The sequence below is a fragment of the Phyllostomus discolor genome, chromosome 3 (assembly GCF_004126475.2).
Source record: "Phyllostomus discolor isolate MPI-MPIP mPhyDis1 chromosome 3, mPhyDis1.pri.v3, whole genome shotgun sequence".
NCBI lineage: Eukaryota > Metazoa > Chordata > Mammalia > Chiroptera > Phyllostomidae > Phyllostomus > Phyllostomus discolor.
Genome location: NC_040905.2, coordinates 101,819,584 through 101,842,354, shown reverse-complemented (window position 1 = coordinate 101,842,354; position 22,771 = coordinate 101,819,584). Strand labels below are relative to the sequence as shown.

The 22,771-nt window shown below is 50.7% G+C and overlaps 1 protein-coding gene across 4 annotated transcripts in view; it reads right to left on the bottom strand.

The window, feature by feature from the left end:
• The window catches only part of MYH11 (myosin heavy chain 11), a 117,536-nt gene that overhangs the window by 17,187 nt on the left and 77,578 nt on the right, over positions 1 to 22,771 (bottom strand). For all 4 annotated transcript variants that reach the window (XM_028520326.2, XM_028520335.2, XM_036020900.1 and 1 more), the window contains 18 exons: positions 21,025 to 21,120; positions 18,756 to 18,874; positions 17,826 to 17,978; positions 16,723 to 16,896; positions 15,588 to 15,761; positions 14,006 to 14,120; positions 13,254 to 13,447; positions 11,703 to 11,824; positions 11,526 to 11,595; positions 11,201 to 11,361; positions 9,783 to 9,891; positions 7,969 to 8,100; positions 7,666 to 7,872; positions 6,407 to 6,544; positions 5,256 to 5,379; positions 4,745 to 4,916; positions 2,971 to 3,183; positions 1,663 to 1,807 (listed from right to left, as the gene is read on the bottom strand). In XM_028520326.2, coding sequence (XP_028376127.1) covers positions 1,663 to 1,807; positions 2,971 to 3,183; positions 4,745 to 4,916; positions 5,256 to 5,379; positions 6,407 to 6,544; positions 7,666 to 7,872; positions 7,969 to 8,100; positions 9,783 to 9,891; positions 11,201 to 11,361; positions 11,526 to 11,595; positions 11,703 to 11,824; positions 13,254 to 13,447; positions 14,006 to 14,120; positions 15,588 to 15,761; positions 16,723 to 16,896; positions 17,826 to 17,978; positions 18,756 to 18,874; positions 21,025 to 21,120 — 2,618 coding nt within the window. The remainder of the gene's footprint in view (positions 1 to 1,662; positions 1,808 to 2,970; positions 3,184 to 4,744; positions 4,917 to 5,255; positions 5,380 to 6,406; positions 6,545 to 7,665; positions 7,873 to 7,968; positions 8,101 to 9,782; positions 9,892 to 11,200; positions 11,362 to 11,525; positions 11,596 to 11,702; positions 11,825 to 13,253; positions 13,448 to 14,005; positions 14,121 to 15,587; positions 15,762 to 16,722; positions 16,897 to 17,825; positions 17,979 to 18,755; positions 18,875 to 21,024; positions 21,121 to 22,771) is intronic.

The window sequence follows — 22,771 nt, the reverse complement described above, 5'->3', positions numbered from 1 at the left end:
TTTTCTTTGTAGTAATTAGCAACTTCCTCTCCTTTGTTATCTGTAAAAGGTAACCACCTAAAGCAAACCTGTGCATAGTAAATGAGGACTATCTTTGATGTAATGTGCCCAGAAAAGCAATAAAAGCCTGTCCGGGCAGGGGTTGGGGCTGTCTGTCACTCAGAGAGTGGCTGTGCTGTCCCTTCTTCTCCACAGGACTTCTGTAGTCCGTGTGAATTTTGTTTATCGCATCTACAACACATGGACCCCGAGGGCCGGAGTCCACATCTGTGGGTCCCAAGGACAGAGAGAGCAATGCTTGGCTTTCCTGCAGTCCCCAGGAAGGTGTCATGCAGTGTCTGGGCAGCCTCAGAGATGCCATTCCTCTGTCCCAGGCACAGCGGAGCTGTCAGCACCTCAGGGACGAGGTGCGTCTCGGGGAAACAGTGCAGGCTGACATGGACCCTGGGGGGTTTGGGCTCCCCTAAAGCCTTAGCCCAGCCAAAGACCCCAAAACTGTGGCAGAACCACACATGTGTAAGGGGAGACTAGGTAGGGATGATGATAAAAATTTTCTCAACAACTGTATGGGACCCGGGCTCCAAGTCTGTACCAAAGTCGTTAGAGGTAAAATACAGGCGGTGCTCTTTTTCAGCGCACCTGAGACGTGCACAGGAGTCAGAAACGGATGCTGTCTGCTGCCGACGTTAGCAGCTGAGTCAGTCCAAACAGGCCTGGCCTGGCCGCGAACTGGGGGCCTGACTTCCAGCCCCAGCCCCGCTCTGATGACCCTCTGGCATGAGGACGGTCAGTTACCCTTCCTGGGGCCCCACTCTTCCATCCGCAGAGTCTAAGGGGACACACACACCTCACTGCTGCCTGGAGCACATTTCAGAAGGTGGGAATAGCCCATCTGGGTGCAAATTATATAACTTGTGAACATTGAAAAGGGAAGCCAATCGAAAGGGGAAATATGTTGTTGTAATTAGCAAAAGCTCATTGGTGTGAAATATCTAAAGACCTGATGAAACGTTGAAGATTGGTATTCAGATCCCATGTGACAGGTGACCAGGGGATATGGACAAGTGTCCTCAATCATTTGGAGAGTGAGGGGAGCTCAGTCTTGCACAGCGCCTTTCAGAGTGTGGGGCCCGGAGATCTACAGAGGTCACAGGTAAAATTAAATGAGTGTTTGTAAAATCTTGGAACCGTGTCTGGCCTATAACCAGTGCTGCATAAGGAACGGCTAATATCAGTGGAATTACAGCAGATGTTGAGAGTCTGATGAAGAGGAAGTGACCTAGCTCACAGAAAGCTGCTTAAACAGATGCAAACTCCCACCACATCTAGGGAAAGCTGCACCCATTTAGTCTAGTTTCTGGGGGACTTAGTGCAGGGATGTGGGGAAACCACAGCACTGAGGGCCATATAATTAATTCGGATGTTAGGGTAGCAGGATGTCTCAAGTTAAAAAACTCTCCCCCGGAAATGAAATACAAGGATATTGTCTTTCTTCATGTGTAAAATGGGCTTAGCAGGACCTGTCTCAGGGTGGTGTGAAGATTATTTGCCACAAATGCTGGCTGCTGTCATTATCAGTAGAATCTTGTGTAGCCTGTTACTCGTCTTAGTACAGACCCTGGTATGGAGTCATCTGAAGCTACTGACAGATCGATCACTCACCCTCTTGAACTGCTCCAGCTGCTCAGTGAGCTCCTCCACTGCCTGTGTGTGCTTCTGCCTCATCTCCTGGACCTGGGCCTCGTGGGATCGCGTCTCCTCATCCAGGGCCTTCTTCAGCACCGTCACCTCCTGCTCCCTCTTGGCCCTGGACAGGAAGACACAGTCATGGCAACTGGGGTGGGATGGGGCTCACCTCAGACAGTGCTGGGCAAAGGACCCGGGGCCCACGTTCCCATCACCACCTATTCCTAGCTGTGTGACCTCAGGTGAGTCACCTAACCTCTCTGGACCTGGAATTTCCTCAGCTGCAAAATAAGGAGTATCTTACCTGCCTAGAATTTCTCAGGGCCAGCAAATACACAAAATATTGTTGAAAGAATTGCAAAATGTTCTTGAAATACTAATATTCGCTCATACTTAGTGAGCACTTACTGTATGCCAGGTCCTGACCTAAGTTCTTTAATACATCATCTCATAATATTCAGAATGACCCTAAGAGGCACATGTATTATGATTTCCATTTTACAGATGAGGAAACTAGACTAAGAGAAGGTAAGCAGCTTCCAGGTGTTGTGACAACTCCTGTATGTAGGACAGGAAATAGTCTGACTCTGAGCCCATGCCTTTAAATACTGCACTGAGCTTTTCTGTACTGTTGGCCAGGTAGGAAGGGAACAGAATAATGTGCTGGCTTGTGGGCACAGGTAAGCGCTGCAGCACAAACCCCAAAGTGTGGGAGGTAAATCTCAATGTTAGCACAGCACCTGACACACATGCTCTCAAATTACATTTGGGTGTTTATTGAATGAGAAACAACCTCGTTTTGATAAAGACAGCATTCATTTTCTAGCAGGTGACCTGTAGCTGTTTTGTTGTCTGTGTGATTACCTGCTGTGAATCTTAAATTAAAAAAAAACAGTCTGGTGTTATTTTAAAACTTTAACACAAAACTTAGATACACACACTTGGCAGCTGGAGCTGGAGGCAATCTACTTACACACGTGTACACATATGAACACATGTGAAAGGGCAGGAAGGAAATACCCCAAAAGGTATTGTTAACAGTGGGGAACTAAGGGCATGTTTGTGGTGTCTGCTTTTCTACAGTTTTCAAATCATTCTCTACGTCCCACTATTGTGATGGGAAACAGTAAGATTAAAAATAAGTGCACTTATGTCAGTTACAGGAAAATGGAAGCAGGACAGTGGATGTAGGGCCTGCGGAACCCGGTAGCTTAGGATTTGCTGGGGCTCACTCCTTCCACACCAGCCCTCCCATCGGCGCAGAGGGACAGCGGGCCCCCTCACCGGAGCTCCTGCTGGGTGGCCGTGCTGTCCAGGGTGTCCTCCAGCTCTGTCTTCAGTGCCTCCAGCTCCTCCCCCAGGTCTCGCTTCTGCTTCTCAGCCTTGTTTCTTGCAGCCCGTTCTGAGTCCAGGTCCTCCTGCAGGTCTGAGATGTGACCCTCCAGCTCCCGGATCTTCTTCAAGGCATTGTTCTTCTGAGCAATCTCATCGTCAAGCCTGCCAGCGAGAGGTCACTGGAATAAGACGCCAGGGTCCCAAGCCTCTGCTGTCTCACTCATGCCCCAAATTGTTTTCTGACACCAAGCAGTAGTGCTCCAGACACCAAACCATGCTCTGTCCACAGCCCCAATACACAGTGGACCCCCTCTTGTGGCACTGGGCTGCTTGGAGATTTACATAAGATGATGCGTTTCAACGTCTGACAAAAAATAGGTCACGGTTGCCTGTGCGTGTGTGACTGCAAAACACTGGTCCCAGGCTAGCACGGTGCCTAATTCACAGAAGGGCTTAATAGTTGCTTTCTGAACATTGGACAATTAATTATTCCTCCTTGGTAACTACTTGTTTGTTCTTTCTTCCCTTTGCTCAAACAGTGAGTGAGTGAGTGAGTGCCTGCTGCATGCGAGGCCCTGGGCCAGGCCCTGCGTGGGGCCAGGTGGAAGCCAGGGCGCCCGGTCTGGAAGGTGCAGTGAGCACGGGTCAGGCGGGACGTGAGCAGCATGTCCAAGTGCCATGGAGCTGGGCGTTTCATGGAGGGAGCTCCCTCCTGCTGCATGGGAGGGTTGGCCTCTAGTTGTGCCCATGACGGGTGGGAGGGAGCAGCATGAGGGATGCACAGAGGCAAGATTCCACGGGGCTGGGCGAGGTGAGCACGGCGACTGCTACCTCACTGAAGGGGCAGCAGCAGGGAGGAAGCACAATGGCTGGGCTGGGGTCAGACTGCAGAGGGTGGGCACTGTGAGAGCCAGGCAAAGACCTGGCTTCTCCTGCACAAGCCAGCAGAGTTTTTGGAGCAGGTTCACGATCCAGAGCGATGTTTCCAGTCGACCACTCTAAGTGTCATGCAGCACAGACAGAGCTGGCCAGGGAACTCGATCAGACTGCTCTGGGGCTCGGATCCCAGCTCTGCCTCTCAAAAGCTGGATGACAGTCACACGTTCCCTCGCCTCCCCTGGCCCAGCCTCCTCCTCCTCCGTGAAAGAGAATTGGCAGTACACCTGGCTCAGTATCTGTGAAGATACTGCTTAAAAAAGAGCTTAGCACACAGCAAACAAGTAATATTCCCAGTGTGAGGCCACTAGGGTGAAGCCAGCTCGGAGCTGGGAGGAGGGCCGCGTGTCAAAGGGCTGGCAGACTCTCAGGGCTGCTGCCTGCTGGCTGTGGGAGGAGCAGGGTGGGCAAAGGCCAGGGAGGAGACTGGAGTTCACAAAGGAGGGCCTGAGGGAGAGGAGGGTCATTCCAGCCTCAAACAGGTGGCGTGTGAGATGCCATGGAAGGGCCCCGTGCCCAACTGGGAATGCAGGACTGGGGTGTGGATGAGAAAGGACTAGGCATCCAAAGACAGACACCATGGGAGACACAAAGAGGGATGAGTTTGGAGGGAAGGGAGAAAAGTCAAAGGCATGGCTCTGGAGGTGCAAGCAGGTCTTCCGGTGTTCTAGAAGGCCTGGCCTGGGGATGCCTTGCATGAGATGGAGGCCTGCCTGGAAGAAGAGGAAGACTGGGGCTGCCACAGATTGACAGGGGCCTGGGAACACACAGGCCATGGCCTCACTACCTGGCCAGGGCCGCCTGCAGCTCCTCCTCCTTCTTGGCCAGCTGCATCTTGAGCTCAGCGATCTGCGCCTGCAGGTCGGCGATCTGCTCGTGGAAGTCGCTGGCCTCTCCCTCCAGCTTCCGTTTCAGCTTCTCCAGCTCCTGCCGGTTCTTCTCCTCTTTCTTCAGCCGCACTAGACAAAGCCAGGGGCCCTTCAGGAGGTGGAAGCCACCAGAAAGACTCCTGGAGGATGGGCCTTTCTGCTCAGGCACTCGCACAGAGGAAATTCACGCACACACACACGCACACACCTCCCTCGCTGGTGGCAGTCATGCCTGCGCCACCATCCCAACGACGGCTAGTCAGTCCTGATGGTGCAAAGCCCCTTTGATTATTCACGTTTGTCAACTAAGGGTGACAGGGGAGCCTGGAGAAGGTTTATCATCCTCAGAATAATCTGCTATTCTAAAATCTCTCTGATTCTCCTGGTTTTAAAATACTGGTTCAAAGCCTCTTTGGGTAGCTGGTTTACCTTCCAGTTCTGAAATCATAGATTCGTGCTTGTTTTTCAGCTTGGTAAGATTCTTGGCCTTTTCTTCCTCTTCTGCAAGATTCGTCGTTAAATCACTAATCCTCTCTTCAAGGAGTTTTCGTTCCTTTGGGGGGAAAGAAAAAGAAATACTGTTAGTTTTCATTCTTTCTCCAGGATCTATGTCTCACTTTTAGTAATTTCAGATGAACAGTTGAAAGGAAAGCCCCCGTTATAACCGAATACAGACTAGAGTTTAAAATGGTGAAGAGAAGTGCTTTAACTTCCAAAAGGTGGCCACTGCTCATCTCATGCCTCCCCTCCCCTCATACTTCAATGGTTCCAGCCAATGGGGCCCTCCTCCCCCTCCTATCGTGTGCCAGCTCTTCCTGCCTACCTCAGGGCCTTTGCATAGATGGAATGCACCTCTGCCCCCTCTCCCTGTAACTGCTCCTCAGTCTTTAGGTTTCCACTTAAAGGTCACTTCCTCCAGGAAGCCTTCCCTGAATAACCTACTTCTGCTCCTAGTTCTCTTCTCATAATATGGGGGACACCTCCTTCAGAATCCTGATCACAAATGGTAATTAATGGTTATGTGTATGATGATCTATTTGCTGTACCAATAGAGTGTAAGCCCCACAAGGGCATGGTCCTCCCTACCATACATTCCCTGGCCCCTCAGAGGGCCTGGCTCGTGGCAGGCGCTCTGCTGACATCTAGCTGAAAGGACTGAAAGGAGCCTGTCCCCGGTGGGGCCGGTTAGAGGCAATTGGCTAGGGTGACCTACCCATCCTCTTTTGCACTGGGACCTGTCTGGTTTTGGTGCTGACGTTCCACATCCCAAACCCCTCCATCCGAGGCAAACCAGGACAGCTGGTCACCCCATTCCTAACTGGACATGGTCCATGAGAAAGTGGGGGAGGGCCCAGAGTCTCAGGCATGTTTGCCTCCTTTGCCCAACTTGGGGGTTCCACTGGTCACGGTGTTGCCGGGACTGGCTCCGTGGCAGCCCTGCATCCAGATGGCCGTCATGACGCCATCTCGTCACTTTGCTTGGCCTTCAGTACCTTTTATTTGGCTAAAAAGGGAAATAATCTGGCATCTGTGTCCCTGGTGAGCTTGTCGTTAGAACGCAGATGCTCAGCTCCACTCACCTTTGACAGTTTATTGTTCTGATCATCCATGACCAGGATGTCATCCTCCAGTTTCTTGATCTTGGCCTCAGCTGTGACCTTCTCAAGTTGTAGCTTCTGCCTTGCAGCTTCCTCCTCCTCCAGCTGTTCCTCCAGGTCCTTCATGGGAAAAGAAAGAATGACATCCTTGCTTAAAACTCATTCTCATGGAGCCCCAGCAACTGACTGACACAGAGGATGGGCCTGTTGACCCCCAGTGCTCTGCAGTCTTCTTTCATTGGAAACAAAGGTTTGAGCAGGCCACTTTGCTTCACAGAGCCTCAGTCTCCTCATCTGTAAAATGGGGACAGTAGGTACCATGGTGGTTTTGAATGCAACCCCACATTACACTCTTCCTTTCAAAGGTGGAGCCTAATTCCTCTCCCTTTGAGTGTGGACAGGACTTAGTGACTTGCTTCTGACCAAATCTAGAAGAAATGGTGGAGTGTAACATCAGCATTATAAAAGGTACTCTGGTACTCTGACCACTGTGGCTCAGTTGGTTGGGTGTCATCCTGCAAACTGAAAGGTCACGGGTTCGATTCCCAGTTAGGGCACATGCCTGGGTTGTGGGTTTGGTCCCCAGTAGGGGTGTAGGCAAGAGGCAACCGATCACTGATCCTCTCTCACGTCATATTTTTCTCCCTCTCTTTCTTCCTCCCTTCCCATCTCTTTAGAATTAATAAAAGAAAAAAATTAATTAAAAAAAGGCACTGTGGCTTCTTCTGCTGTTCTCTCTCTTGATTCGCCCCTTCTTGGGGAAACCAGCCACCATGTTGTAAAGATGCTCAAGCAGCCGCACGGAGAAGCCCACATGGTGAGGACCCGAGGCCTCCTGCCCACAGCCATACAGGGAGGCCCAGGGAAGCGGGTCCTCCAGCCCCGGTCAAGCCTTCAGATGACTGCAGCCCCGGCTGACCTCCTGACTGTAACTTCATGAAAGATGCTGAGCCAGACCCATTTAGCTAGGCCACTGTCAGATTCCTGACTGTGTGAAATAAATGTTTATTTTGGGTGTTTTGTTCTGCAACAATATAATTACCCCTCACACAGATTGCTATTAGGACAAAAAACAAAAGCACGTGAAAGGTGGGGCAGAGTGGGATTTAGAGGGGACCTGTGTGGGCAGATGGTCATTCCTCTCCAAGCCTTGGTCTCTACCTCCCCAATGCACCTCACAGGCCTGCAGTGAGGGTCAGGTGACTTGGTATCCACCCGGGGTGGCCACTGCAGTGCCTTACCAGCATCTGCTGGGCCATCTTCTTCTTTTCTGCCTGCAGCTGCTGGCCCCGGTCTTCCTCCTCCTCCAGGCGGGCCTCCATCTCATGCAGGATCTCCTCCAGCTCCTGCTTCTTGGCCGCTAGCCGGACCCGCATCTCCTCAGCCTCGGCGTACAGCTCTGTCTCTGCCTGCAGCTGCTCCTGAAGCAGGTTCTTCTCCTCGGCCAGCTGCATGCCAGTGGGGGGTGGGAGGCAGCCAGTGAGTCCCCCAGGAGCAGGCATCTGGCCCTCCCTCTGCGGCCCGGCATGGTCCCGGCCCAGTACCTGTGAGTGCTTCTGCTCCAGCTCCTTGAGCTCAGTCTCTGCCTTCTGCTGCCGGTCCTTGATCTTCTGCAGCTCCTCCTCCTTGGCCTGCATCTCCTCCTCCTGCCGTGTCACCTGCAGCAGGGGCTTCACCTGCACACACACAGTCAGCCCATCATTTATTTTTCTGGCATGAGGGATACCATCTTGTAATAAATCATATCAGGGCTTCTTAGCCAGGGACAGCTTTACTCCACCCCATGGGGACATTTGGCAATTTTCAGAGACAGTTTCAGCTGTCACAGCTGGGGTAGGGGATGCTATTGGCATCTAGTGGGTAGATCCCAGAGATGTCGCTAAACATCCTAGAATGTGCAACACAGAATCATGCACCTTGAAATATCGATAGTATGAGGTTGAGACACCCTATATTAGGGCAACAGAAAAAGGTGTACAATGAAAGGAGAAAACTCCCCCTCCTCCTGTTTAGTCACATCTGCTACAAGTTGTTATGGTTCCTTCCAGGGAGAAAAGGAAATAAACCTCCACCTCCCACCTCCCTATCAAGATCATTATTAACATTGTTAGCATTTCCTTCCAGTCTTTTTTCCTATACATTAAAAAAATATACTGGAGATCATGCTGCCAATGTTATGTACTTTTATTACTGAAAACAAGGTAACCCACATGAATGGAAGAGCCATACCGAAGTAAGCAGCCTGTCTGGGCTAGACATTGGAAATTTGCTGTTACAAACCAGGCCACAATAAACATCTCTAATTCCTGATTTTCTTGATCACAGGTGGCTTTCTTAAGTCAGTTTTTAAGAAGTTGGATCTATAGGGATGAGCATTTCAGATGAGATTGACCGCGTTCAGGGAGGTATGGCTGTAGACAAGATGAACATTTCAAAAAGCTGCTCGCCCTTGTTGTTCATTACCGGGCTGACTCTTGACTCCTGTGCTCGAGCCCCGGCCTGGCTCTAGGAAAGCCCCTGTCACACACACTGTGACTTCTTCACACGTTCACCCTAGTTTGCCATTATCTATTTGTTCCTGTGAGTATCTGCTCATGGTCTGCTCCCCCACTCCACCAGAATATTCACGAGGCCAGAGCCTGTGCTGTCTGTTCACGGCTGTATCCCCACAGCACCTGTGCATGCCTGGTGCACAACAGGTGCTTCATAAATATTTGCTGAAGGAGAAAGATGTGTGCTGATTTACACACTTAATGGCACATAGGAGGAAACCGTGTCTGTTGCAACAGAGCGTGTCTTGGCGCAATTGGTATGTTTCAGCAGCGATGCTGCAAGCACAAGTTATATCCAGAGAATCAAACAATTGATACATGTAACTGCCTGGATGGATCTCCCAAAAATGGTGTTAAGTGAAAAAAAAAAAAAAGCCAGTCTCAAAAGGTGACACACTGCATGACCTCATTTACATAACATTCTTGAGATGACAAAATTTTAGAAATGGAAATGGACAGTGCTTACCAGGGACTATGAAAGGAAATGAAGGTGGCTAGGGAAGGCAGTGGGTGTGGCCATGGAAGGCAGTGGGTGTGGCTATAAAAGCACGCTGTGAGAAATCCTTGTGGTGATGGAAATTCTCTGGCCCTGTGTTAAGGTCATGGCTGTAACCCATGTGCCAGAGAAGGTGGGCCTTCTTCAGATGCACCTCACTGGCCCGGAGACTCGTCAACAGGCACAGTTTGATCTCAAGTCCTCAGGAGCACACCCGCTGTCACCCATCTCCAGTCCCACAACCAGAGCATCTGGAGTGAAGAACAGGTCTGGGGGTCCTGAGAAGGTGGGTGGGGCCCGGAGCACCCACCTTGGTGAAGAGCCTCCACCACTGCCAATTCCGCAGCTTGAGGTAGGCGGCGCAGTTCCTCTGAATCACCTTCATGGCTGTCAGCTGCTGCTGCCTCTTGGCAAAGGCCCTGGGGAGAGGGACAGGGAGCTGAGAGGAGTCCTGGCTGGCACAACACAAGTCTCACCGTGTTGTCATAGCGTCTTGCCCTGAATCATCCTAAAGCAAAGCATGTCTCCTGTACTTGAGATTTTGTGACTTGTACAGGAACACTCTCCCCTTCTCTCCAGCTCAGTTTCTTCCAGAAGCTCTGAGCACCAGCCCAGGTATATCGTCTGGGCACAGACCACTCAGGTAATATGGAGGCAAGAGGGCGTGGAAGACCCAAGGCCCACAGAATGCCCTGCAACCAGAGCTGTGATCCAGACGTCGGGGAAATAGTCTGCACGACACCATTCCTAGGGGGCGCTGCACACACCCAGCCGTGCCAGGTCTTCCCCAGAGCCGACAAACCTGCTCCTTCCTGGGTATATTTTAGGAGTCCCAAACTGACATAGAACTAGCACTCTTACTGTTGAAGGGCTATTGGGTTTGAGAAGCCACACGACAGTGCATACCACCCTCCTCTCTGCCATCTTGTATGCGGGTGAACTTGGAGAATAAAACTGCCCTGGTTAGTCTGGAGGTGGGAAGGGTGGCAACGGAGAAGTTAGTTATGAAACTTAAGTTTAGGTCTGTCCCTGGACCAAGAGCATCCCAGTGTGGCCTTGGCCATCCCGGGTCCCCTTGGCACTGAATCAGCTTGACACGAGCAGGGCTCTGCAGATGACTGTGATCCGTACCTCATGACAACATGCGCCCTGGACAGAGCTACTCCACCAGCCCATGCTCTCATTTTAGGGGTCTAACCCTCACACGGCCCCCAGGCTTCCCAAAACAGAAGGGGTATCAGATCTCCCAAGACCCTGTCATTTGGACATAAGGCTATAGGTCCAGCTAAGTGCTCTTTCCTCGGCCACTTAATGATAAGCAGGCACTGTCCTCAACCCTCTCCTGGCAGTATTTCATTGACTCCTCAGAACGAATTCCAGGCAGGAATGAATATGTTCTTTTCCAGGGGAGAGACCCGAGGCTCAGGGAGGTAGAGTAACTTGCCCAAGGTCTATCGGCACATACGTGGGGGAGCGAGGATGAGAACTCAGATCTAAAATTCCAGAGCCAAGGTCCTAACTCCTTCTCACCTGCTCTTATATTAGTGCACATATTAAAACATAGCATTTCTTCCCCCGCCCTGGAAAAAGCGGTCACTCAATCTGTGGGAGCATCTTACAGCAGATGGCCTCTTAGCTTGGGGAATCAGAACATGGGGCCAAAAAGCCTCCTGAAAATTGTGTTCCCCATCTGTGTTTGTGGGGAGGTGAGAGTGGGCGGGTCCTTACTTCCTAGCCAGGTAGCCGCGACACATGGCCTGGAAAGCCATGATGACATCAGTGATCTTCAAGTCACGTTCCTCCTCCAGGTGGGCCAGGACCCCGGTTCTGAAGAAGATTTTGCTCTGTCCAATCCTGTACAAGTTGGGGTCGAGTTCTAGAGCTTTGATCTATAGAAGGAAGGGGGACAAGAATTCCCGTTCTCAGCCGTACCTTGTGGCCAGGGGTTAAGCCTGTTTGAGGAAGGTCACCTCCAAAGCAGCTCCTGGCAGTGCCACCAGAGCCTGGGAGGTTTGTAGCTGGGTTTCTGGGGCAGGGGTGGGGGTAGGCTCACCATGAGGATGCAGGCCTGCTTCCCATCCATGAAGCCTTTCGGAATGGCGTTTGCAGCCAGGATCTCGTACCTTGAGACACAGGGCAGGAGTCACCAACCGAGAGCTTGTCCTTCGTTCCTGCCTCTGATGGCCCCACTCACCCACCACCCTAACTATGCCCGCACCAGCAGGCTCACCGTTGGCGGAACTCCTGGAAGACAATCCTGTTGGGGAAGCCCTGGCGGCAGATGCGGATGCCTTCTAACACCCCGTTGCACCGCAGCTGCTCCAGCACTAGAAACGCATCCAGCTTGCCAGACTGCAGAGGCAGAAGGGGCAATGGACCACCAGGTCTGGGAGTCAGGGAGCAGCAGGCCCCCGAGTCTCAGGCCTGGGTGACCCTTCTCACCAGGCCACCAGGAATAAACAGAGGCACCAGGTGAGGTCTAGGTGAGGGTCCAGGTAACAACTCGTTTGTATTTGGTGGTATTAGCATCATGTAGCTAGAAACCGAGGGCTCCCTTGTCCCCTCCCGCGTCCTTATTTTCTGTCCACCACCAGCTCTATAGCTCCTACCTCCCACTTATCTCCCAGGCCACCCACTTCTCTCCACTGGCTATCATCACTGCTGTCCACTTGTCATGGTCTTCTCTTGCCCAGACAGCCACCACAGCCTCCCACCTGATCTTCTCACCCCTAGTCCTGTCCACTCGTTCCCTCATTTGGTTTCTAAAATGCAAACCTGATCATAACATGCCCCCCGCTTTGAGAAGCCCCAGTGGTATCACAGAAGGAAGGCCAAGCTCTGGCCACCCCACAAGGAGCCCCATGATCCAGCCCCTGATGACCGATTCAGCTCCATCTCTTCCCAGCCCCTGCCTCACACCATCACACAGCAATGTGAAACCGCCTACCTCGTGTTTTCTTGCCAAGATCCTTTATTACCTCCACACTTTTGTTTTACTGGCCCCTCTGCCTAGGATGCCCTCTCCACCCTGCCCTCCACTTCAACAAGATAATGCCACTCCAAGTTCACATTCTCTAAGTAGCTTTCCCTCAGCCCTGAGATGGTGGAGTGGGAGCCCCAGCTGTTTGGAGTTCCCGTAATTTGCCACAGTGCATCACGGATTCCAGCTTGTGTGCCTGCCTCTCCCACGGATCTCCCACAGTGTCAGCGCTGCTGACATACTGGGCAGGACAATTCTCTGCTGTGGGGCTGTCCTGTGCACTGTAGGATGTTTAGCAGCATCCCCGGCCTCTATGCACTGGATGCCTGTAGCAGTCCCCTCCCAGTTATGACAACTACAGATGTGCCCAGACACAGCCAAATGTCCCCTGGATAGCAGGCACAACCATTGCCAGCTGGGCATCCCTGCCCTAAGCTATAAGAAACCTGCAGGCAAGGGTGACAATTTATCCAGCATTGTATTCCAGCACCTGGCACAGGTAGGAACACAGTAAATATCAACTGGAATAATGAGTTAATGAGTAACTGATACCCTGTGCAGTAATTCCAGGGCTGCAAGTCTCTGGACAGTTGCCCTTCCTCCCTGTCTTGTTTTGCCTCCAGGATGGGGAACAGGTACCAAATTCAGACAACCTTCCACCCATGCCGGATGGTTACCTTGGGGTAGAAGGTCAGGCTTCCTTCTTGCCCCTCCATCCCCTCGGCCTTCCCCTCCCCCACACAGCCTGATGATGCCCCAAGGGCACGCTGTGACAACCTGCAGAACCGGTGGGCGCCTCACCCTTTTCTCATGGTTGGGGATGATGCAGCGCACAAAGTTAGGTGTGGTGTTGCGCAGCGTGGTCATCAGCTTCCCCAGCTGCTCCTTGTACAGCTGCCCCACCGTGCGGAACATGCCCTTCTTGGTCTTGGAGGCGCTGGGCAGCGAGCTCTCTGTCATCTTGGCCATCTGGTCCAGCCCCACAATACGGTCCACTGTGGGGCACATGAAGGGCAGCATCAGCCTCTGGCCTACCCAGGGGCCCTCCACCCTTGCAACAGGCCAGACAACCAGGCCTGGAGGGTAGAGACCCTGGGTCCCCCATTCTTTCCTCTGCCGCCAAGGCCCTTCCTCTAGCTATAGGGAAGGGGAGGCATGTGGAATCGCCTCCAGCTATTATCTATTTGGGGAATCCTGAGAGCTCCTGAGTGACAGAAAGTGTATGACAGAGACGAGACAGAGGTGCAGTCTTTCTGACTCCAGATGGGGGTGCTCTAACTCACCATGCCTCAGATACTATTTCCTCCATCATTACCCTGATCTCAGTACCTTCTCTCTGGGTTCTAGGTGTGGGGTTGAGGGACTCAGAGGTGACCACTCAGGAAGTGGTTGAATGTGTCAACAAGACGTCACTAGCACCTGCCAACCCTGCCCTCCCCTGCAGCCTGACACAGGCCAGCCCCTCTGGGGAGCAGGCGTGGGCATCAGGGCAGTGGAAGGAGGGGGGGGGCCCTGCATGTTCAGCTGTCCAGCTCCAGCAGGCAGGGCCTTACCATCCTTCCACAGGTCAGCCACAAACTTGTCTGAGGAGGCATTGAGGAGGGCGGTCACGTTGTCATTCAGCGGGTCCATGTTCTTGGTCAGCCAGGCGGTGGCGTTGTAGTCCACCTGCCAAGAACCACCCGCCAGGGTCAGGTGCTCCTGCTTCAGTTCTGAACTAAGGGCAGGGCCCAAGTCCTCCTGTTTCCCTTCCAGATCTCCCAAGGTCAGAGAGGAAGTGGCATTAGCAGCTGCCATGATGGGAATCCATAAACTCCAGTGAAGAGACCAGCAGATCAGGATTTAAAGGGCCCTGTGCACAGAGGCCTCATCTCTATGCCTTGCATTCTCCCAACAATGCTTCTCTGGCAGCCCCCTTCCTCCGGGGTCTGGAATGATGCCTATGCCATCCGAAAGGGGAAGAGCTTTGCTGCTGGCAAACACCCTCCATCACACCCGAAGTTCTCCCCGCCTCTAGAGAAAGCCTGACAACAATTCTTGTTTTGAAATTAGTTTGGAGACCTCTTCTCCCCTCTATGATGAGCCTATGTTTTGTAACTTGGAGATTTTGATACACAGATATATAATACCTGGCCTGACTAATAACCATGGCCAAAGCTTTCATTTCATGATAGTGACTATGAAATGGAAGGAACCAGTAAGATCTCTCTAGTGGGTTATTATGGGACTCAGGCTGTTCTGGTGATGGCTGGGCCTGATCCGAAAGGGGACTAAAAAGAAACCACTCATAAAGTGGGGTAAAGAAAGCGTCACCTCTAGATACCTAAAGGAACAGGAGCCCCCTTGAGTACAGGGGAGAAGTGGGCAAATGTTTTTTGGTAAAGGCCGAGGCAGTAAATATTTTCATTCTGTAGGCCGTGCAGTCTCACAACTACTCAGCTCTGTCGTCACAGATTAAAGGCAGCCATGATGTCGTGCACCCACGTGTGTGTGGCCGTGTGCCAGTAAAACTTGACTCACAGAAACAGGCTGTGGGTCAGAGGTGGTGCGTGGGCTGTATCTTGCCAACCCCTGGCTTAGGGCACTGCCTGCTCCTATCATGCACTGGGGATACTGGAGAGTCAATAGAACACTGTAAGGTTCTGTAAGCCGGACCAAGCCGAGTCTTTCCACATCATCCAGGGCCCTCAGAAGCCACAGGGGGAGATCCTGCACATTAACAGCCATGGCATGATGATGATGACGAGGAGGAGCAGGAGCATTTAACAATGACGATGGTGACAACCATCACAGAGCTGGCTGGCAATTGCAAACCTAAGGCCACGATAAGGGAGATTCCTGTTGAGGCCAGAATTAGGTATATTGGTCACTCTTTTCTGGCCGGCTCTTCCTGTTGGGTTTAACTTGCAGCAGGAAGGATTTAGAGTATGTACAAGAAGAACTGCCTGGCCACCATGGATGGAGTGTATGTATCTTCTCCCTTACAGATGCTTAGACAAACCATAAACAGGCCTCGCTTGGGATTTGGTTTACACCAGACGCCTTTGGGTTCTGCCATTCCTAAGGCATCCCTGCTCTGAGCATCCCTCCTGAGTTCCCTGGCACAGAGAGGGCTCTGGGACATTCCACTGGTACCTTCCCAGCATAGTGGATGATGGAGAACTCGGTTTTGTCCTTGAGCTGCTTGGGCTTCTGAAACTTGGGGTGGTTGCCCTGCTCCGTGCACAGCTTCTCCACGAAAGACGTGTCTGTGGCCTTGGGGAACCAGCACTCCTCGTCCAGCAGGGCCAGCACGCCTGGAGGGTTGTTCTGGGGAGGACAAGAAGGGCGGGAGCACAGCCCGGGCGCCTAGGCGTCAGTATCGCCAGGAAAAGCTGGCCACCCAAACCCACGTGCAGGCAGCCCCCGAGCTCTGTTACCATATCTGCCTACATATTAAAGATGGATTTATGCCCTTGTCATTTTGGTCCCCTCCCGGCAAAACACATCCCCAAGTTGTGTGTCCAATGGACCAGCACTGGTACAAGAGTGGGCACCAACAACAGAACGTGTTTGCTGTTGCCCCCTGGTGGGCAGCACCACAACATCACAAAGATTTCACACTTCCGGCTTCATACATAAATGCACCTCAGGGTTCCTTTTGGCAAAGTGCTTCCCTGTGGGAGACAGTCTAAACTAAGGTGTCACGAGCACAGCCTAATTTGCACATGCCATTCCCTCTGCTGCGATGGTCTTCGCTTTTTGAACTCAGAGATGGGAAGTGTTTCTTGACTTCTCTGGGCAAAACAGGCCTCCCTGAATCGTTCTCCACGCTGGCTTTATCAGGAGTTCAGTTGCTTTATTTGTCTGGTTTTGCTTTCTACTCCACCAGGAGGGCAGGGACCAAGTTCATCTCATTCACAGTTATATCCCTAGACCCTCAAGAGGGGCTGGCACATAGTAGCTACTCAACAAATAGTCATTCAACAATCGTTTATGGGGCAACTACTATGTGCACAGTTCTACCAGTTTGGGACACATCAGTGAACAAAACAAAGACTACCGACGTTGGAAATAAATGAATGGGAAAGAGGGGAAGGGAAGCAAGGGAGGAAGGGAAGAAGAACTTTAAGAAGAAAATACCTTTGATTTGTAATGTGGGTTAAGAGAGAGTATGACTGGGTTCACAAGGACTCAGTGCTGGGGGAAGCGTGCACAGACGGAGAGAGAGCAGGGTCCACATGCCGACTGCAAGAGGCCACACGCATGCGAGTGTGACGTGGGCCCTCACCGGCCGCTCGATGAGCTCGATGCAGGGCTGCAGGTCCAGCCCAAAGTCGATGAAGTTCCACTCGATGCCCTCGCGCTGGTACTCCTCCTGCTCCAGGATGAACATCGTGTGGTTGAAGAGCTGCTGCAGCTTCTCGTTGGTGTAGTTGATGCACAGCTGCTCGAAAGAGTTCACCTGAGCACAGGACAGTGAGGGAGGCCCCGTGAGCATCATGGATGAAGTCAGAGGGCTCGGGGTCCCCCCCAACAGAGAGCCCCAGGGCTTGACACCCTTTCCACAAGAGCCTGTTCTGCCGTTTCAGCACCCAGAGAGTGGTTAGGCCCCAGCAAAGGCTGCCTAGAGTTCACAGGGGCTGGCAGAATTTACCAATTCCCATGCCACACACAGGGTCTGCTTATACATTGTTTTAAGGATGCTTATCTCCTGCATCTGCACAATGATTTGTGGGAAGAATAATAAGGTAGGATACTCTATCACTCCCCATTTTGCAGATGTAGAAACCGAGGCTTGAAGAAGGAGTAATTCCATATAGATAGATTTTGGATGATCTGTTAGTCTCAAGACTTTCCATTTCATTGAGAACTTCCCCCCAACCCATGGGAGTGAGATCCCATAGCCATGTGAAGGAAGGCAAGACCCTCAAAATAGTGCCTGGCTCTGAGGTGACCACACGGCCCTCCTCCAGTAGGAGTTGATGAGACTCAATACCAAGGTTTTGACTGGAACTGTTGGAAGCGGTTGGGACTGGCTGGAACTGCCACAGTAGCTGAGCGGCCCTTGAGAGCTGTGGCAGCCATCTGGCCACCATGAGGGTAGCCTGCTTGAGAATGGAGCCGGAGTGGAGGACGGTGGGGGAGATGGCAGGAGATCAAGTCCTGCTTGTTGGATGCAGCTGGACCTCCGGCCTTCTCCGTTTCACAAACCAGCACATTCCCTGTTGAGTTTGTCTCATCCACCCTCGATGATCTAACCTAAACTAGATAGCCTCCCACCCTGCAGCAGCCATCTGCCTGCCTCCCTCCAAAATAATGAATTCTCCAAGGGGAAGCTTCTTCATCCCAGAAAGCCAAGTCCATGCCTGTTGTCATCCCATCAAACCGTACCTCAAAGATCTCAAATCCAGCAATGTCCAGGATTCCCAGGAACGAAGCTCCTTGCCGGTGCGTCTTGTCCAGGGCTTTATTCACACGGCTGAGGATCCAGCGGAAAAGGCGCTCGAAAGTGGCCTTGGCCAGAGCCTCTATGGCAAAGTCTGCCTGTGGGGGAGCAAGGGAGCACAGTCATTCCCCACAGGCTGCGTTTTCCCAAGAATCCAGCTGATGACTCAGGTTTTTTATTCTTCTCCTACTTATAGTAAGTCCTTAAAAAACAAACAAACCAACAAATAGCCAAACAAGGAAACAACACCATCTCTGCAACCAGCACAAAGGATCAGTAAGGAACAGCGTGGTCAGATCTACGGAATGACCGTGTGGGTAAGTCAACACCCAGCAGAGAGACCTGCAACAGAGAGGAGCCTGTTCCATCCCAGGGGCCAGCAGGAGGTGGTCAGTCCTGCCTCCGGAAAGGGTACATGGTCATTTCCAAAGACAAATCTTTTAGGTCAGACTTTGTCCCTACACCTAAGAGATCAGGATGAGGTCATGAGTGAAGGACTCTGCAGCTCTTGGTCAGTATTGTATTCTTAAAACCTGACATGGACTTCGAATATTCTAGTGTTGGACAGGTGAGGAATAAAGATACGGACAGATGGGGAAGAAGATGGATAAATGGATTGATGATGTATAAATGGATGAATGGATGGATGTGTAATTACCTGTATGGAAAGATAAGTGAACTGATGGCTAAGTGCACAGGTGGATAGATGAATAGGGGAATGGAGACATGATGGATGAATGGGCTAAGGTGGACGGATGGGTGCAGGGATGGATGGATGGATGAACAGATACACAAATGGATGGATGGGTAGATAGTGGATGGATGAAGAGATGGATGGAGGATTCTGCAGGAATAAATGGCAAGTGCATCATTACCTGTTCTTTTGTCTGCGCTTTCTGTACCACATCTCGCCCGACTTTGATGCGCGGGGTAAGGATGCATCTGGTGAAATCTGTCACGTTAATCCCCATGAGGTGACACACTTTCTGAGCGGCTGGGTGGAGAAAAGAAGCATAGTAAGTGCATCACAAAGAGAAGCCTTGGAAAGAAAGGCACATCATGTGGGATGTCTGTGGTTTGTATATACATTGTTGGGTTGTGGTTTTTTTGTGGTATTTTTTTTTTGAGAGATGGAGCATGATCGTAGTGAACATAGCATAAGAAGTCCTAAAAACTGCTGTCATTAGCAACCTCACCCCAGTGTTTTGCTAAGAGGCAATGACAGGGGTGGGGTGGAGGTGTGCTCCTGCTGAGGTATAAGGTCAGATGGTTCTAGGTTCAAGCCCTTGCCCTCTTCCCACTTCCCAGCCACGTGATTTTGGAAAAGCCATTCAGCTTCCTGGAGTCTTGTTTTTCTTGACTTATAAACAGAGTCACCTACTCAGTATCCTGTGGGACTATGACAGGGTTCAATGAGGTAAGGTATTGAAAGTGCCTGACACACAGTTAACTATTCAATAAATATTCGTTCCACTATTCCAAGATATGGTTGCAGCATTGCTTGTAGTGATACAATATTGGAAACAGCTTCGATGTCCATTAATATGGGAGCAAACATATCAAGGTATTTCCATAAGATGGAAAACCAAATAGCAGTTGAAGGAGTGACTTCCCTTTTTCTCCTTCTCTCTCGGCCAGTGGTTCTCAGGGGGGATGGCTTTGCCCCCATGGGACAGACATTTGGCCGAGTCTGGAGACATTTTTTAGTTGTCTCCGTAGGTGTTGCTACTGTTGAGAAACCCTGATTTAGACAATGGTGAGTAAAGAACAGAAAAAAAATCAAGTTGAAGAATGATGTCTTCAGTGGGACATCATTTATCTCAATTAAAAACACACAGAGCAACACTATACATTGTTCCCATACAAGTGAGTGACAGTACAAATGTAAGGCTGAAGGTTCGCAGTGAAGAGCCACTGGTTGCCCGGAGGTGCAGGGAGGAGAGGGCACCCAGCAGGGAGAACAGGGAGGGGCCAGCAGCATTATCTGCACCATCCCACTTCGCTTTGAAGACAAAGAGGTATCAGAAAATATTCACGAACATCTGTTCTGGACGCTGGACTCCCGTGTTCTTGTGACACCAATATGTGCATTTCTGCATCTAAAAGCTTTCTCTAAAACATAATCCCCATCAACATGAAGACTAGTGCTGCACGATAGTTTGCGCGTGCAAGGTGGGCGATAAAATGGAGTGGTTTTAGGATCTCCCCCCATCTCTGTGCGAGGGTGCTTTGGGGGCTTCTCTTTCCCTGAAGGTCTCTCTCAGAGGGTAACTCGCCAGGCCCGGAGTGGAGCGCGTGGGGAATGGCTGGCAGGCCTAAGGGAGGGGAGGACCAGGGGCTGCAAGAGCAACACAACCCACAGCCTGCGGCCCGTGTGGAGGCCGCAGAGGCAGGCGAGCTGGGGACCTAGTCATCCTCCTGGCTCAGCCACCAGTGGTAGCCAGGTGACCTTTTCAGAACGTGAAACACTGCTCATCTGCAGGTAGGGCTGTCGGATTCAGATTAAAAAAAAATAGAGGATGCTGAGTTAAACTTGAATGTCAGGCAAACAACTAACACTTCTGATTGTAAGTATGTCCTAGGTGACATTTGGGAATATAATTCTATGTTCTATAATATATTATAATTCTATAATTTAATTCCAATACTAAATTAAAAAGTGTTTGTTGTTTATCTGTCTTTCAAGTGTAACTGGGCATCTTATGTTTTATCCAGCATTTCGGTTTGCAGGGAAGCTGGAGCACCATCTCCCAGGCAAGACTGCACATGCTGTAAGAAGTGGGGCTGTTCCTGTCTTGTTTGCCTCTGTATCTCGGGGCCTGGCATGTAGTCCACAGGGAAAACTGTTTGTTAAACAAGACATATGAGTGGGAGCTTTTAGAATGGGTGCTCCCTAAAGACCCTTCCTGAGCTAAAGCTATTAGTTCTTTTCCCCCACACTGATTCCAGAACTTCCCACCATAGATCTTTAGCAGTGAAAAGTTGAGAGAGAGAGAGAGAGAGAGAGAGAGAGAGAGGAGTCAGTGAAAATAACTCAGTTTAGCTCTTGTTAATACCATGAACCATCTCACCCAGGAAAACAACCAAAGACCAAATGTGACCCTCCCTCCGTCACCCAAGTCGCTGGGCAGAGGCGGGCGGCACCTGTGTTATCCGGCATGGACGCCTGGTCCGTGTTTCTTTCCTTCTTGAAGACGATATTGCCGAGCTGCAGGACGGACGACACCACCTTCAATATGGCTGCGGCGAGGGGAGAAGAGCGGAGAAGACACGGCCATCAACACCAAGGTGTGCTGGCGGTTTGGAGTCTGAAGGTCATCGGACGGCCCACATCTTTCTCCCAAACAGAGTCAATGCTGAGCTTTCAGGAGAAAGCCCAACACCCCAGCTCCCTGCTAATGGGGGAGAAACCCTGACAGGGGAGAACATTTTCAGACAACTGCTAAAAACCTTGTGCTAAAATGGAATACCACACTGCATGGCAAGGGCAAACTGCAGTCCGTGGACCAAACCTAGCCTACTGCCTGCCATTTTAAATAAAGTTAAAAAAATTTTTTTTAAGTTACTGATTTTAGTGAGAAAGAGAAAGGAAGAGGGAGAGAAAGAGAAATACTGATTTGTTGTTCCCCTTATTGGTATAATCACTGTCTGATTCTTGTGTGTGCCCTGACTGGGGATTGAACCTGCAACCTTGGCGTATTGGGACGACACTCTAACAACTAAGCACTACCCAGCCAGGGCTAAATAAAGTTTTATTGGAACACAGCCACACTTGTTCACTTATGTCTGAGGGTGGGATTCTGCGTCATTGATAAGGATGTGACTCTGCATTTTATAATATACCAGGCTCCCTGTAACCTTGGTTCCCATACCTTGACTCTGACACAGATTTTTAAAAGAGTTTAAAGGACAAAAACCACCATCCCAAAGACAAAAACAGAGCACAGTGAGTCATAAAATAGGGCTTGGCAGTCCACAACCCCTGAGAGTGAGTCCTAGCTCCACCAGTAACCCACTGTGTGTCCTTGAGCGAGTCCCTTCACTTCTCATCTGCAGACCAGGGGCAATGGCAACCTCGTGTGCTGTGATGAAATGATGCATAGGTAATGCCTAGCACACTGCTTTGTCACCTGATGTCTTCACTTTAAATACAAGCATTTCCACAAAAGCCAGTGTTTCTCTAAAACAATTTAAATGGCTCCATCATTCTCTTTAATAAGGTCAAGCAATAACTTAATAAATCCTCCATAGATCAATATTTTAGTTTGTTCCAGTTCTTTATTATTTAAATTAAACTGGATATAATGGTACATTACAAAAGGGGAGGGGGATTTTAGCACGTAGCTAAACATAGCAGGTACTTACTTGTTAGTTGTATTTTTTTAAAGCAAAAGATTAGAAGCAAAACTGACTCATGTCCCAAATAAAATGAATTATTCTTGGAGAACCATGTCATTCAGAAGGGGGTGCTGTTAACATTGGATTCTGATGTGCAGCCCTGGCCAAAATCCACAAACACTGTCCATTTGTCAAATGACCCACGAAACCTTCTTTTCCTGGGCCCCAGTTTATCTCAGGAGGAACCGCCCCTCCCTGTAGCTGCATTTCAGCAGCCCAGCGCTGTTCTGGGGCATCAAAGGGGCATGGGAAGGAAGGAAAATTTTCCACAATCTCACCATGGAGTTCCCAACGGAGAATAACCTTGAACAACGGGGCCCAGCTAACCCAGAAGGAAAAGTGTTCCTTGAAGCACACCGTGGAGACCAAGAGTATCTCATTGAACTGTCCTATTCTCAGGGGTAAATGTGCTTCTTGGTCACTGGTTGATGATACTCATCAATATTGGTCTGTTATCAGAACTGTCTTTCCAGGAAGAGCCAAAGTAAACCCA